Source organism: Colius striatus, chromosome 11 (genome assembly GCF_028858725.1).
Source record: "Colius striatus isolate bColStr4 chromosome 11, bColStr4.1.hap1, whole genome shotgun sequence".
NCBI classification, from domain to species: Eukaryota; Metazoa; Chordata; class Aves; order Coliiformes; family Coliidae; genus Colius; species Colius striatus.
Window position 1 is genome coordinate 19,419,715 of NC_084769.1, and position 17,571 is coordinate 19,437,285.

The following is a 17,571-nucleotide window of genomic DNA, read 5'->3' on the forward strand; positions in this document are numbered from 1 at the left end:
CTCATAAATTCAGTGATTTCTTTCATAGAATAGGATCATAGAATCATTTCAATTGGAAAAGATCTTTAAGATCATCCAGTCCAACCAGTAACCTCACCACTAGACCATGGCCCTCAGCACCTCATCTATGTGTCTTTTAAGTATCTCCAGGGATGGTGACTCCACCGCCTCCTGGGGCGTTCCACTGCTTAATAACTCTCTTCGTGAAAAAGTTCTTTCTGATGTCCAATTTAAACCTTCCCTGGCACAACTTGAACCCATTTCCTTCTGTCATAGGATCATGGAATGGTAGGTGTAGGATCTTTAGAGAGCATCTAGTGAAACGCCCCTGCCAAAGTGGGTCCCCCTAGATCAGGTCACTCAGGAATGTGCCCAGGTGGGGTTTGAAGGCCCCCAAAGAAGGAGACTCCACATCCTCCCTGGGCAGCCTGTGCAAGGGCTCCATCTAGATGTTCTGCATATACTGTCCTTAGTGTACTGCTGCTGCCTGTATGTTGACGTACTTCAGTGCTATTTCTGGACAGGGAAAGTAATATGAACAATGAAACTATATAATGAAATGTGAAAACAACCCTAGTAAAGTTTTGTTTAATGCTTTTTTTCTTCAGTAGAAATAACGTAAATTTCCCAGTGAAAATCACTCCTTTTCAAGTAAAATGTATGGTTTCCAACAATGATTGTAATTATAGTTGACAGTAGTTTACAGTGCTACAGACTTTAGATAGACATGTTGCTGTTTAACAATATAAAATTAATCAAAATATGTTGGCAGTTCATGTTCAGATTCTCATTGCCATCTTCAAATACTGTTTCTTTTTCAGGTTCACTGTACCTTACTATATGTGTTAGTGCTATAATTCTGTATGCAGATAATAGAAAGTTAATAGTTAGTTTTGAAACTTTGGAGAGTAGGATTTTGATGAACTTTGTACTGCATATGGAACTTGGCTAGGAGGGTATAATGCAGATTAGTGTCCCAAGTAGCTAGAGTCTCCGAAATCGTTCAGCATGTTTTGCAAGACATTTCTTCTGGCATGAGGTCCTAAATCTGGCATTTTTAGAATGGAGGGTGAGCTCGTGAATGTTGCAAAACTAAACCTATTTTTTAGTAGCTATGTATGAGATATACTGGCTTTGAAAAGTCAGATGGTGTTTTTTAAAAAGGAAGTATTAAATACTGTAAATGTTTTAATAATGTTAATAAATAGTGATAGGAGTTGTTTTACAAGGGTCTGCATTAACATTCTAATGATTTACAGATGGTAATATGATCACTGCAGTGTCACATGTTAAAAAGGAGTAATCGACAGTTGTTCAAGATGAGGAAGAAGACTGATCAAGGTCTATGGGAAGTTATTGCTGGTCACCACAGTAGACTGTGGAAGTTATTGGTAGGGTATAAGTAGCAACATGTGAACTGTTCGGATGACTAATTTTTGGACCTGCTCTAACTAATGCTATGAAATGAGATTAGTTTTGTTGCTAAAAATCCAGAAGCAGAAACAGCCTTGACAGTCTCTTCTTACAATTTTGTGAATGCTTTTCATCTGCTAGATTTATTTCTAGTATTTAAGCTCGTGGGTCCCTCAGGTGCTCTATCAGGATGGAAGAAGGCCATACCTTTTGAATCTCACTGATGGCTAGTGCAACTGTTCTTGTCATGCTTTCAAAGTCTCCAAACACTGACTTCGCTATTACTCCTTTTTCTAGTTCTTGCAGTGCACCATGGCATTCTGAGTGTTGAACTGCTGAAGGAAAATAGGATCACCAACCTGTCGAAGTTCATGGGTGGAAGAACTGCTGTGAATGGAAGCTGTTGCAGAGTTTTTAACCTTCCTGCTCAAGATGACAATGCACTTTGAATGAATACTTTGATTTTTTTTTTTTAAGTGCATGTTTCACAGTAATATTTTTTTCTTTTTACTGTATTTGGAAGCATGTTTTTTTTTTATCTGTACATATATAATTCCAGACAAGCAAATTTCTTGAGCTCAAGAGCTTAATGGTAAGGAAAAGCTTATGGTCATACATAATGGGCTGTATCTTTTCAATGGGTAGCTCTCTAACACAAATAAAACATCAGATACCCTAAATGTCATATGTGGTTGTCTTCATTAGTGGTGGCATACTGTCTCAGAGGGTGTATTCTGAAAAATTCTGCTGGTTTGGTAGATTAGATCAGTGGATTCCATGAAAAAACCAAAATGTTCTAGATAAAACTTTCTTAGTGTTTCAGCTTGTTGCAATACAGTGTTTGTTTTTTTTTTTTTGTGAGGCAAGCTCAGAGAATACTATTTGAATTCACCTGGAATGGCCTTCTAATTGATTTGTATTATTTTAATTCCACATAAGGCTCTTCTCCAAGGAGATCTATGGGTGTGATGTTCTGGTGTTTTGTGTGTGGTTTGTTGTTTGTTTTTGGGTTTCTTGTTTTTTATTTTTTTTGAGCTAAGCTTGTCTGAATAGCTTCCAACAGCTATTAATCTTGATCAGTAAAATCACTTCCTGAAAGATTCTTGAGTGGCAAACCCTGTTCCATGATTCATTCAAGTTCTCGAAAAGAAAATTATTCAAGCAATGGAACTGTCTGGTTTAAGACAGGTATTTCAACAACACTCGATCAAAATATTAAGTAAAAAATTGGGCCTTCATGGGTAGCAGCTGTCAGCTTTGTTATCTAGTTTGTAACTAGACGTTACATATTTAGTTTTTAATTCTTCAGTCAGTGAAATGAGAGGGAGTAGATATGAATGCAACTTGCAGCTCTACTGGATGGAACTTCCAGCTCTAATTGAGGGATGGAGGTTATGACACATAGAAATTGCATAGGATTTTCTTAAAAGATTTAATTTTTCTGTCTCTGTTCTGTGTGCTTCAAGCCAGCAAGTGATGTCCTGTGTAGTCCTCTGCTTTTACATTCCCATGGTGTTGTGAGTGTACTAAATATAATTACTTTTACTCAGTGTTTCTGGTACAGATACATAATTCTACATTCCTGGATCCCTGTTAGTGCTGTTTACATTATAGTAGCAAAATTCAAGTCAGGCACCAATTAAATGCTCACATTCTGTTGCTTGTGTCTGAAATAAGTGCATTATATTTATTTGTGCATATATAGATTTCTTGTAAATAAGCTTTCATAGTGATGTAAAATACTGAATATATACACAGCATTGAAATGCTTTTATTTGTACAATAAACAATTTTCCAGAACTTTTTTGAAAGCAAAATAATGACATCTATTAACTGCATTATACAAAAACCTCTTACACAGATAGGATTTGCTACAGCTCATAGTCATGAAGTATTTATCTAAACTAAATTTTCAAAACTTTGTCTTTCCAGCTTTACAATATCATAAAGTTTCAGTATTGAAAATGTAAATAATGCATAAAGGGGCAAATGCCTCCTGTGAGGGGCTTCAATTTGGTCCATCTGATTACCATTCCAAAGAGAATAACCATATTCTGCATTCATTAATAATCAAAGAACTTCCCCAGTGGGCATTAAGAAACCCCCAAGTAGCTAGATGAAGAAAAATGTTTGTTCATTAATAATGCAGTTCTGTCTACTTCTTGTACATAGAGGTACAGTGAGTAAAAGTAAGCTTGCTGTAGTGATAGCTTCATGCAGTCACAATCTCTGTGACATGCTCCTTTGGTATCGACAGAGCCCGGTGTTGTCTTGATTTTCCTATGTGATCTAGTCTACGGATTTTGTTTGAGGGTTTTTTTCTTCCCTTATTTGCTGTTTAACTTCTAAGACATATTTTTTTCAAGTCTAGAAAGAAATATGTAGAGTAGATGTGGTATGTCAGTGATGCAAGGACTGCTGTATGATGTAGGTACCTATCATTCCTGATAAAACTGAAGGAAATTTTAGGTTCAGAGTAGTCATGTTAGAGGGTCTTCTGCATGCTCTTTTTATTCCAAGTAAGAAGCTACTTAAAAATTAATTCTATGACTGGACAGGTGTGGAAAATATGCCAATGGCTGCATATCAAGTCTGTCTCAAATCTGAGTCAATTTTACAATTTACCAGTATTTTCATTAAGAATTTGACATTAAATTTGAAAGTGAGACTAAGTCCCTTGCCGTTTGTGCATGGCTGCTAGATACTCCAAGTGAAACAAGTGCATTCCCCTGTATTTGAGTGGGGTTTGCATTTGTGATAATGAGGTAAGAGTAGACATAGCAGCAAGGTTGCATTTTTGTTTGTGTGCCAAAAGAGGAATGGGGAAAAAATCCCCACCCAACTCTAGAAACTTTATTAAATGCATTATTGCAGCTATTTGGAGCAGCTGCAAGTAATGGTGTGAATTTGAATACAGTGTCAAAAATTACAGTTTAAAGGCAAGTCAAAGTTAAGAAACAACAAAAAACACATGTACTCAAAGCTGCAAACCAGTAGCTTCAGTACACGGGGCTTGCTAATCAGACCCATTTGAATTCACTTACTGGTAGTTGCTTCTGTTAGTGAATATAGGCAGGAAACCAGTGTTTCCTGCGTTGTTGGTCTCTGTAGTGCCCATAGAACACCACTGTTAACTCATTCTCAACCTGGAACCTTGTTCTGTCAGAAAGTGGAGGGCAGTTATCTCTTTGACTTTAACAGAACTAATCTGGACTTGACCAAGGGCAGCACAAATTTAATGTGGCAGCAGTTTCTTACAAGTGAAGGTCATTATTCTCAACAGCTATTGTGCAGTGAATATGTAGCCATTACAGTAACAGGGCTCAATATTATCAGAAATATCAATCTTGGTGGAAAAGATTAAACTTTGAGAATCAGAACTGAGGAGGTGTGATTGGTTGCTTCCTGCTGCCTCCTTGAATATAAAACTGGCTGTATGAGTTCATATGTCTCGTCTCATATGCTGGGCCACTACTTTCTCATTCTTGGAAATACCTGGCAAGGAGAGGCTTCAAAATGGCAAGGAAACATTAATGTTTGATTTGTGGTTATCTTCCATTGGTCTTGTTTCATGTCCTCATTAACTTTATGTGAAGGATTAGGATGTTAAAAAATGGTGATACCTACTGTTTATTTCTGGTTATAAAGTTTATTTGTGAGCTCTTGTGGGTTTTTTACTAAAATTTTTACTAAAATATTTTTAATGGGTTGGTTTCATGTAGGTTGAAAGGATGCTAGAAGAATCAAGTTACCTTGTTCTAAAGCCTGTCTGAATGTACAAACTAAAAAACTACTTGCATTGATCAGAATGGATTTTTCTGCTTTACCCATCAACTTTTGATGTCGTTTAACTACTCTGGCTTTTTTATTTGTAACCCTAAATAACTAGAAGGTGTGACTCATGCTTGGAGTGTCCATTGATTTAACAGTTTTTTTCCAAAGAAGAACGTCTTGCAATACTACTATGTGTTATTTCTTGTTTCAACTAGCTTGGTGCATTTGAGGAATCAGCTGAAATGTTTTTCATGGGGAAAAATTTGTAGGTTTTCCTTAATAAAGTCAGTTTTTGCACTAAATGATATTGAAATTGATGCCAGAAAAATTCTGTATGTAAATACAGAGAGAGCCTGTAGAGGAGAGGAGATTCCCCCCAGAGCCAATTCCCATTCATCTGATGAAAAATGCAATAACATGTAACTGCTGGCTCCATTGGAATTAATTATTTCTGATTTAAGCCAAAATATGAAGAGTCCAGCCCTAAATACTAGCATAGACATCTGGTCACAGTGTAAGAAGAATGCACAACAGAAGAGCATAGAAACATCAAAGCTTCTAATCTGCAGCGCAGATATTATGTACAACTTTCACCCAAGGAATCATACCTTCTGCTGTGCTCCCACTGCAATCTCCCACTATTCTACTTGTGCCCAGGTTAGCTCAGCAGCTCTCAAAAAGAGCACACAATTTGTCTGCAAGCAAAAACTCAAGTTGCCTCATTTAAGCAAGGCAGCCAGACCCCAGAGAAGTGCTTTTCAGCTTTTTGTGTATAATGCTGGTGAATCATGCAGAGGGTCTGATGAGTGAGCAGTGCTCACGAAAGAGAGGAGATCACTAGCACACAATCTGCAGCAAGAAAAGGAAGGACAAGTTAATCTACTGTCAGGAGCTATGGAGATGGGAGGCCAGAAAACCTGTGTTTGCTGAGTGAACCAAGGGAGAACATGAGAGGAAGTCTTGCAATTGGTCATATGCTTCTGGGACACAGGAGAGTTAGGTAGGTCAGGACTTCTGTGTATTGCTGTAAATTTGTACATGTAGATGGACACACATGCAAATTGTGCAGATTTCTGCTTAAATACTGAAAAGCATCACAATCTATCATTTGCTTTAGATATTGACCTAGACCACAGCTGGAGGAAGCTAATGACCGTCATGAAGAGCTCTGCTGATTTGTGCCATCTCACCTTACATTTGGAGTGATTGTCCCAATTGGTTTGATAGTTCAGCTATAACTTGTAGATACATCTTTTTAGCCACAGGTTTTACTTGTAAATAGCTGGATGAGTGTTCCTAAGAGCTCAAGCAAGACTAAAACATGTCTCCTAAATTCCTGAATGCCTCTATGGATGTGTCACAGCTGTATATTGGGGTATGTGGGTATGCAACCCCTATATTATTCTGACCTTGGTTTGGATAATATTGTCATTCCTATTGTCAGAAACAGACTGGGCTTAAAGGGAACCCTGCCCAGCAAAAAAACTCACAAAACCACAAAATAAGAGAGATAATTTTTGCTGTTTGGAAAATGAACAGATTTCCCAAACCAATGGTTCATACAAATCTCTAGAAGAGCTTGAAGCAGTAGCTCTTCATGTGCTTCAGCATACCTTAACAAGAGTAGAAGGTATCTGAGAAGGCAGATCTTTGGCAGGGAAGGGTCAGCTAGAGTGTTGCCAACCAAGTTATTATCTTTCATGCTTTGTCCATGCAGTGGCAGATGTCTAGGAAGCTTAGACTCTTCATAACTTGCAAGTTTCCCTTAGTTGCCCTCGTCTGAGATTTTTCTTCTTGATACAGACAGAGAAGGGAAGGAGCAAAGCCTCTTTGAGCCAAGAGAAGGAGTAAGGAGGATGGAGCTTTTCCTTCACTCGGACTAATTGAAATACTTGTCACTTTTCCTCTTTCCCAAAACTCCTTCCACATTCCACCTGTTTTGCTTAGTCTCTTTGCCTTAATGTGAAATACCAAGTGATAAAATGGGACAAAAGGCATTTTGTAAAGCAATGTTCATGCATGATACTTCTTTTTTCCATTAATTTTATTTTTAGTTTATACCAGACTTTTAAAAATGTAGCATAACCACAAATACTTTTTTAGAATATGTGCTAGCTTGTTCTTTGTAACAGATATTAATATTAGTTTAGTAGACTGAGATAGTGTAGAAGTTATTAATGCTTGCTATTAAAAAAATCCCAAAAGCAGACACTTTCATTTTGCTATTCATTTTGCTGTTCTCCTGTTTCAGTGGAGTATATGCAGGCAGAGATTCTGAGTGGCCCAGTGATGCTGTCACCTAGGATCTGATCCTGCAAGGCACCAAGCAGTGCAGTCCTCCCGACGTCAGCCTGTTGTAGCATTTGGACCTTTTGACAATAAACAGTAGCATGAGGCAGACAAAACTTTTCTCTCGTGTGGGAAGGATTGGTTTCCTTTTTCACTCACAAAGGTATTCAAAGGTATTCAAAGGTATTCAATTTTCAAAGATAAAGCAAAGCCTTGCTTAGTAGCTCAAGATGCACAGTAATTTTAAATGAGAAGACTCAGTCCCCTTGGGTTTCTCTACTGGCTGTATACAATTAAAAATGTTATGTGTCATTCTGACCCCAACATATATGTATCTGTTAATGTGAGGGTTGATCACTATTGCATTACTGTTTAGCACTGGTTTAGAACAGAAGGTTTAATTTGATTTTAGTTAAAATTTAACTGCTTGCCCACTAGCTGGGTTACATGCATTTCTGAAACCAGTTCTCTTCCTAGAGGAATTTCACAATAAAGCTTTAAGATTAGAAAATCATATGAACATTTTAAAATATTTAAAAACAGTAATAGAAAGGTCATTTCCTTCTAAAATAAACACAACATTTGAAGCAGAATAATATTTTAATAAAATTAAATCTAAGTATTCACAAAGCATTATGCACATACAGTACATACTGTATTTAAAGCCTACGGACCTTAAGTCATTTTATTCTAGTATAGCTTTGGACACAAGCTAAGCTTACTCTTTTTTAATAAGAAAGTTTACAATTGTTCCTGAAAGTGATTTTACATATATACATATATATAGCTCTATATCTATACTCCTACATGTAAGTGTAGGTATATACACACACTTGTGTGTATGTGTGCATATAAATGCGCACACACATACATACAGACATATCTACATATATAAAGTAGACACATGCACACATACAGGAATGTGTGCGTGGTGTATGTGTGTGTCCACATACATATATACGCTATCTAGGATCATTGTAGAGGGACCAGTCAGTAAAACCAGATAACTGCAAACAATCGCCCTAATAATTATAAACCAAAAAAGTGTCAAGTATTTTTTAATTAAAGATTGTTAATGATTTGTACTAAATAAAAGGAACACAGTCTTCTATATTATATAGAAATTAGATTTATTGCATTTGATTATGTTTGTGTGACAGCTGAAGAATCACAGAATCATAGAATGGTAGGGGTTGGAAGGGACCTTTAGAGATCATCTAGTCCAACCCCCCTGCAGAAGCAGGTTCACCTAGATCAGGTTGCATAGGAACATGTCCAGGTGGGTCTTGAAGACCTCCAAGGAAGGAGACTCCACAACCCCTCTGGGCAGCCTGTGCCAGGGCTCCCTCACCTGAACAGTGAAATAGTTTTTTCTTATATTTAAGTGGAACTTTTTGTGTTCCAGATCATCCCATTACGCCTTGTCCTGTTGCTAGCTACTATAGAAAAAAGGATGCAAGAATACCTGCCTGCTCATGACAGCTAACTTCTAGAGTGAATTTCTTTTTCATTTCTTCCTCCAAAAGCACTGGAAACAAATTATTCAATTAATGCAGTTTTATGGATATGACCTACAGTGATACTTTCGAGCATGTGGCAGAGTTTTCTTGTCTCTTAAAATACTGCCCTACTTCAGCTGGTTTGGAAGGAGGCCAGTTTCTCTGTCCTAATTGTTTCAAAACCAGAAGACTTGGTTACCTTATTGTTTCTCTAGATTCAGAATCACTGTGATTTGTTGTAAAAACCTCACTAGAGTTTTTGAAAGACAAATCAATTTTTAAAATTGATCACCTAGAAGATTTTTCTTGAATTTTCATTTGGTCAGGTAAGATTTTTTTCTATGTGAATTGTTGTTATTGGTCTCCTATTTGCTCTGAAGTCATATGCGCAATAAAATACTATTTCCATGACAGCAGTAAATGGTAATCTCCATGCAACGTAAACTGTAATTTCAGAACATGCATGTTATTAAAAAAAATAAAAATATAAGGTGCCTTGAGAATGCTGGAAGTTTTACATCTGGAACATACAGATAGTGTTTTTATATATATATATATTATATATATATATTTACATCAGAACTGCTCAACTTTACCTTACAAGCTTCAGATTTAGGAAAATATACAGTACTTTTGCATATAATGGTATATTCCTTGTAGCCCCTGAGTCAAGTATAGAGGATTTAAATACAAAAAAAAGGAAAAACAGCCATTAAAAGCACTTAAATTTTTATGTGAAGTAATAGTATAAAAGTATTATTTCCCAGGAAGACCCGGATCAGAAACATGCCTATGAAGACTCAATATTTCTACAGTGCTCAGTGAAGATTCTGGTAAGGAAGGGTGCCTAATTGGCTGAAGATTAGTTTTACAATGTTGTGAGGGACACTCTACAGACTGGTCACGATCTTGATCTAAAAAAGAAGCTAGGTTGTCTTCTGAGGCTGTGTTAAGATGCACTCCACTTGAGAGGGATTCTTTGGATTTAAGTTTTGACTTTTCAGGGTCTAGAAATGCAGGACACTGGAAGGGAGGAGAAAAAACAAGATGGTAATAATTAAATCAGTTGCTTCCAGGCTCTGGTTCTGCTCAAAATTCTCACATTCAGATGGTTGCTGGACAGCTATGTTTGAAAATTAAGCAGTGTATTAAAATGTTTTTATGTGGTACTGCATTTGATTTAATATAATTGAATGCAGTTGTGTTGATTAATTGTAGAAGCCTGTATATCTTGTCATCTCCTTGCTCATATGACTCCAGGACGTGCAGATGAACAGCCCTTTCTCAAGGACTTGAGATGCGATCTAAGAGTATGGATTTCAACATTCTTGACGTTTCAGAACATAACTCTGGAATTGCATCATTCTGAACTGTATAACCATTTATATTCCAATCTCAGCACTCAGTTCACCTTCACTTTTGAACCTGGAATATGGGTAAAGTGTGCAGTGCCCCTGCTGATGTTTACAGAGGGTGATCCCATTTCTGTTCAGAGATATGCATCTGTGTTTTGTGCAGGTATATGCATGGTGGCTTCAAACTTCTGAGAACTACTGCTGCGCATTTGCTACCCTCATAATCTCTATGCATAAGGATTGATGCCTCCTGAATGTGTTGGACTTATTGTGCCTGTATGAGTTCCAGCATATGCATGAGGAATCTGACACAGCCAACACACTGGATTTACTAATCATATGCTGCATGACTGCTTTGGAATTTCTAGACATGCAGCAGCCTATTTGGAAATAATATGCCACATCTCTGCCCAAGCTGTTAAAATCTGAAACAAATTTGGAAAGTCGTCAAATTTTGCCTGAACAGAACTGGTGTGGGAAATATGTGTTGGGAAATCCAGGTATGTTACAGCTCTCTATGTTCGTATTTCCAGCAGCAGCAACTGACTGGACATCACCTGTCCCACTTCCATATGTATATAATCATTGTGCTACATTAACTTAACCTGTCTGGCCTCTACCTTGAGGAAAACAAAGTCACAGTGCTTCTCAGGACTTCATGATGGGACCTATGGCAGATGCACACACGTAGGCAGCTCTGATGCTTGAAAAATGCTTGTGGGTTACACCCATGTCTGGTTGTCATTTCTGCTAATTTTTGGGAGGAGCTTGATAGCTAAGTACATCCACCTGATTATAAGAGCATTGTACTGATTTCTACAAACCTCATAGAAAATGCAGTCTCTGAAACTGTGATATCTAAGTGTGCTGTGGAGGTGCTAGGTCAAAATAGTAACTTCATGCTCCTCAAACTGGTGAACAAGCATCTAGGTTCCATCATAAGCTAAAAGATTAGCAAACCTCTTTTGATCTGATTTGACATATTCATACCTGAGATGAAGGACTGAAACTTCTGTCTGTTTTAATTGACGCTGCAGGCTGAAGCTTTTGTATCACCTGGAGTGCTGGCTGTTGATACTCTGCACCTGCAGTCACCATGCTGTAGGCAGGTGGGATGAGTGTTGATTGCCTTTGCAGAAGCTGCAGGATGTTTTGGATATCAGCAGTCATTTGGGATTCAAGCCTAGAGAAGTAACACAAAATCAGTTAATTCATGATCAGGAAGAGGTATGTTTTAACACTCTGATTGCAGAAGCATTCAAGAGGGACCTGCAGCTTATTAATAAAGCAAACTATTGCTTGTGACAACATGACCATGTCTTAAACAGGAAAGAACAGAAGAGGGAGTACTGAGCCCTTCCAAAGCTTGCTCGCTTTCGCATTCCTTTGTAGAACATATCTGTAAGTTTGCTTCTGATCTTTTTGCTGCACTAAAAATGAGTTCATTACTGTCTCTTTTGTTTGTAACAGAAAGTGACACGGGGGACTAGGCCTTTGGTTGAAATTGGCTGGAATAAATGTGCTTTCTTCACAGTGACTAAATTGGTTTGCACTGGCTGAGGATGGGACACTATTTTTGAGGCATCTGACAATTAATGCTAACATTCCCAATGCTAATACAATGTACTGAAATAAGAAGAAAACCACATTTGTGTTTTTCTACAGTTAGAAAATGAAAAATGCTTTCAAGATGATTAAAAATACCCAATAGCCCAAGTCTCTTCACTGTGAAAATTTATTCAGATTATTTCAGTCATCAGCATTAATGTCAATATTTTTGATGTTCAAATTTAGTAGTTTCTTCCACTTTAAATAATTTTTTATGTGAGTTTTGAAACACTTGAGCTGCTTTATTATTCATATTTACAATTCCATAGTAGTGAAATGATTTTCAAATGGTCTTGCCGAGATCCTGACAAACTCAGCAATAAGTGATGTCTATTTTCCTCCTCAGATGCTGGAAGGCTACAGAATATGTTATACAGATGGTAATACAGATATACAGCTTTCTTTATTGCAACTCATCTTCTGACAGAGTGAACAAATCTTTGTCAGGAGTCTTTAATGTTGTGAATGTTACTACTTGGGCTCCCTAGAGAAGCAGAATTGATCCTGTGCTGACAGTTTTTTGCTTTCACCAGGTGCTTCACTGTTTGATATTATTTTTCATCATGTTGGAACTGTCCGTTGCCCATGTAATTTATTTATTAAAGCATCTATGAAATTAATCTGAAAGGTATGCCCAAAGGATATTTAGGATGCTCTTTCTTCCTTTATCAGTAGAAGATGGTTTTTTGGCATCAGCTCTTACAAAGAAAGACTCAGACCCAGGGGATATAGTCAATCATGTCCTATTCACCCTCTTGTTCATCTCCCTTGGGTTCTTTGCTACTTGCAAATGTACTGATGTCACACAGGCATGATGCTGATGCCACAGGGGAAAACAACAGCAGCAACCACAGCATGTGACTATCCAGATAGCTTCTGTCTGCTAAACCTAGGCCTTAATATCTCAGTGAATAAAAGGAATTTAGCCTTGGAGGACTTTTAGCAATGATTGTCTTTAGCTCTGAATTAACTCTGAAATTTCTCCCTTCTTACTTTGATTTTTGAGTAGCTGGAAACTCCCATCAGGTGCTAACAAAGAGTATCTCTGGTGGTCTTTATTCTTCATCATTGCATACATGACTCCTCCCTCCATTCTCCAAAATTTAAAACCAATCCATGTCATGACAACCAAGGATGAACAAACAAGAGAACTTTACATGCTTGTGCCACTGCCTCTATGAAATTCCAGTTGCTTGAAGAGGAGATACAGAGATAGCTCTAGGGACATTTCCTCCTACAATAGCTTTCCAGCCTTATGTATCCATGCAGTAAGTGTTATGCCAAGCCTCTAACTTGGCATGGAAAATGTCAGAAAGAAGTGAACCTGCTTATTAGTCCCACAGGTCACACCTGATATAAACAGAATAGAATATTGTCTTTTTCATTCATAGAAGACTCAGAAAGGCTCAAAGTCCTGAAAGCATGAACAGGTTTGAAAGCACAAGAAGAGATAAAAACCAAAATTATTTAATAAAATCCATAACAAATTAAATCTTAGTACATTGGCAACAATGGTATTTCCTCATTCAAAAAAATACTGAGAACTATGGGTATCTTTGAGACATAAATTCAGTTTCAAGAGCTTAAGATTTCAGGAAAAGAAATGTAACCAAAAGACTATACACTGTTGATGGGAACATGCAGCTATTTAGTTATGTGACATTTAAAGTTACTTAGATTACTTGACTTTATCATAATCAGTAATGATGGCAATTTAGGCTTACAGGTTAAGAACATCTTTTTAATGTACTATATAGGAGTCAGAAAAATACTATGGTTTGGTTGGCTTACAGCAGATGAAGGAAGCAATGTACAGTTAACCTGGCTTTAAACTGCTAAGCACAGAATGCCACTGAAGAGCTACTAAAGTATAATTAGGGCTGAGTGCGTGTCATAGTATTTGTCGTGAAAAAAAATATTTGAAGTAATGGAATTGCAGAGTGAAAATAATAAAAAAGCCATAGACCTAAGCATAGGGCAGTTTAAAATTAAGTGAAATTACATGATAAGCAATGCTGCTTAGCTGCCAGCAAAGAGTAGTCTATCAGAGAACAAAAGAGAAATGGAAGACACATTTTATTAAGCAAAGGTAATAGTAGATTCTGACAGAGAAAGCATCTGTTTTCTCTTGTAATAAATAAACAAATAAATATTTTGCCTTTGTATACTTCCATGTCTTTCATATTATAGAGACAAATAATGATAAATAAATTAATGCATCAAGAGGGGAATTTTTCTGTTTTAAACAAGGCAGCTGGTTTACTTTGGGTCTCCATGAAAGATACTGAAAATTATCATTTTGTGCATGACTGAATATCTAGGAATCACTGTTAAGGGAACAGCATTCTAAGTGAGGTCAGATTTCAATTTAACAAATACAGTGTATGACAACAGCTTCTTTGTTAAAAAGTTGGTCTCTTGAAAAGTGAATTGAGGAGAAAGGCTTTTCTTCAAGGCAATTCAGAGTAGCTAATGTTAGTACTTAGAGGTGACATGAATATTCTGGCAATGAGTTAAAAATTTTGTACCCAGCCTTCCCAGAATAGGTTTTTCCAAGAATCTAGAAGACTGAATGTAGGTGATAGTTATTCACCTCTGAATATATAGAGACAAAAAAATGATATTCCCATCAGGCTTACTTTTGTACGTTTGAGCTTCTGAAGATCTGAATGCTTTTGGAAACTTCCTGCACAAATGCATTCCTCCCTTACTATCATTAATATCAGTTGTATTATGTAGTCTTTCACGTGTACATTCTTTTGGCTCATATCTCTGTTTTTACCTGTTGAGTTGTTCTTGAAGTAAATCTAATCGATTCTCCACTTCCCCATATATAAAGTCACTTTCAGTTTCACAGATGCCCCATGTAACATGGGGTAATGCTGACTGAGTTGGGGAGTCCTGGTACTCCTGGATGTTCTCCTGCTCCCAGTCTCTTTCATCAGTGATATCTGATGAAAAACAAACCATATAAAAGTATAGTTTCATATACATGCTGTTAGAGAGATGTCAAGCATCCCCTTTACTAGTGTTTCCCAAAACCTCAAAAGTCAAATTGGTACTCTAGAACACTACCTGAGCTTTGATCCTTACTACTGTTGAAGGAAAAATAAAAGTGGTCGCATTCAAAAATGATAAAATTCTAACTTAACAGTGACAACATGACAACATTTTGAAGCTGTAGATAAACAAGCAGCTTTGTCTAGTCAGCATCATCAGAATTCTGCCACTAAATTACTCCCGTTTCTTTAGTTTTCTTTGTATTATTTTACCAATGAAGCCTTAATTTGTTCATTGAAATGAAAAATACTGTTTTAACCTGAATACATTGAATGATGTACTCGAATGTCTATGATTGTGTGTTTCAGAAACCTGCTCTTGAATGTTTTATTGAAGTCTATTTACTGTTTAGCTTTTTGATGTAAAAGAAAGACTTGTTATGTTGCATTTACAGCACTGGGCATGCACAATAGCACATTGGAATGTTGTCTCTAGAGAAAGCTGCCAGACCTCAGCCAGCTGCTTTTCTTACCAATGATTGTAGCACTGCTTGTCTTAAAAAGGTTAGTGAAGTGTAATATGTTTTTTTCTGAGACAGAGGGCATTTAATGCAGCTCATACTTCTTGCAAAGGGTTACCAGTTTTATTTTCAAAAACAAAATTGATTTTCATTGATGTAGCTTGTAGCACCACTAGTCTCTGACCCAGTCCTTACAGTTTAGTGTAAACCATGTCTCAAAGACTCTTACGGTACTGTGGGTTGAAAGGTGCCAGCTCATTTTGTTTAATAATTTGTGAATCCTAAAAGAATTACATATTTATCATTGCTAGGTTAGTCAGAGATCACTTAAATATTAAATGAAGCTTCAGAGTAAACAATATTTCTTCTTTATTTTTTTCCCTTGTTTGAACTGTGGGTAAAATTCTGGATTAAGATAGAAAAGATAGATTTGTTTCAAGCTAAAAAAGGCCCAATTGTGAAACTATGATCTTACTTCAGAGATTCAGCTAGATTGCTAAGTTTAGTTCCTCTTCTAATCCATATATATTATACATACTGCTCTTTAGATGAATAATTTTTATTTATTTATTTCCAGGCTTTTGTAAAAAAATATAATGATGGCTTCTCCAGGCCTCAGCCTATACCTGCTGTGCACAAACTCCATCCCTCTTGTTTCTCCCAATTCTTGGATCTCTGTGATCTAACATTGCACCTTACCATCCAAAGAGATCTCAGTGGCCCTCCTTCCTTTTCTTTAGATTTCTGGTTTAAGCTTTTTCTCATTTCTCTTTCAGTTTGCTTAATTTAGATCTCTGTGCCTTTATTAATAACTTTACATTCCTGGCTGTTTCTCCTGTTCACCAAGCTAGTTTAAAGTTACAAATAATTTATCATGGGAAATATTAGTTCCACATACCCTTATCTGATATAGAATGAAATATTTCTGTGAGCTTTGCAGTGACTTTGTTGTCGTGCAGGCAGTAAACAATTGCTCAGTAAAACTCGGATTCTCATCTGCTATGATAAAAAAAAAACCCCTCTTAAAACATTAACACCTGTTTGGTACAACTCCCATTAGGATTGTATTTATAATTGTTTAACTACATGAAGTTAAGGAATGTATTAGAAGTTGTTACTGTGCTCAGGCTGCTGCTTCAGCATATGGCTGGACTTAATACTTAACTGCTTATAAGATGTCAGCCTCTGTGGTATGAGCAGTTGGATTTGAATCCCACATACCCAGGAGTCCCTGAATGGTTTGTTCAGAGCTTCTCCTAACACTTCTCTTGGCACTGCATGCTGATAACTCAGCAGAGGTTACATTCATTTCACACTGTGAAATTTTTCTAAGCAACCAAAGCAGCCAGAGCCATGTTTCAGAGAAAAGAGAAAAAAACAGTGCAGGTGACATGTGAGAGGTCTGTCCAAATGTTATTAGCTAATTTTTTTCAAACATATCTTTGAGTGATCTTGCTCTAAGTAAGTAAGTTAAAAAAAAAAAAAAAATCTGCTTAGATTTAGTATTTCAAGCAGATTTAGCCAGGAAGGGGAGCTCTCACTACATGACTCCACGTGGAGGAGGAGACTTGTTTCCCTTTTTATTGGAGAAAGGTGCTTACTGCATTACCTGATCTTTGGTTAGCAGGTGGTAGGTTTCCTGGAGCTGTAGAGTGTTTGAATTTCATGTGGCATAACCTATAACTGATTTTATGTACTGGGCAGAAGGAAGGGGAAAGAGATTTCATCTTTGCTACACAGAAACCTGTTCACCTTCTTAGCCACTTAAGTCAACAGAAGGAAAGAGGCAAACAGCATTGGAAAAGCATGTAATTTGGTTTTAGCAGGCACACATGGCAGTGTCCAAGGAAGCCAGAAAGCTTTCAGCAAAGTGAAAGGAACAGGCTATGACAAATTCAGGGATAAAATTGTAAACTATTAGTGCAGGTGCAATGGATGTTGTAAATCCAGTGGATTTACTTGTAAGCAGTGAATTTCAGAAGTAGAAACTAAAAATACAGGCCATAAGTTTCACTGCTTTTTAAAGTCCTGTAAAAAACAAGTAGTTAGTTATTTTAAAGAATAAATAATTTAATAGAATCACATGGGAAATCACAGCTGTTCTTTTTGTCCC

The 17,571-nt window shown here is 36.9% G+C and overlaps 1 protein-coding gene across 1 annotated transcript in view; it reads right to left on the minus strand.

Annotated features, from left to right (window-relative positions):
- Positions 1-9,731: 9,731 nt before the first annotated feature.
- Positions 9,732-17,571, minus strand: part of KCNH7 (potassium voltage-gated channel subfamily H member 7) — a 242,621-nt gene continuing 234,781 nt past the window's right edge. Inside the window, exons 14-16 of the mRNA XM_062004706.1 lie at positions 14,721-14,889; positions 11,321-11,513; positions 9,732-9,998 (exon numbers count right to left, since the gene is read on the minus strand). Coding sequence (XP_061860690.1) covers positions 9,732-9,998; positions 11,321-11,513; positions 14,721-14,889 — 629 coding nt within the window. The remainder of the gene's footprint in view (positions 9,999-11,320; positions 11,514-14,720; positions 14,890-17,571) is intronic.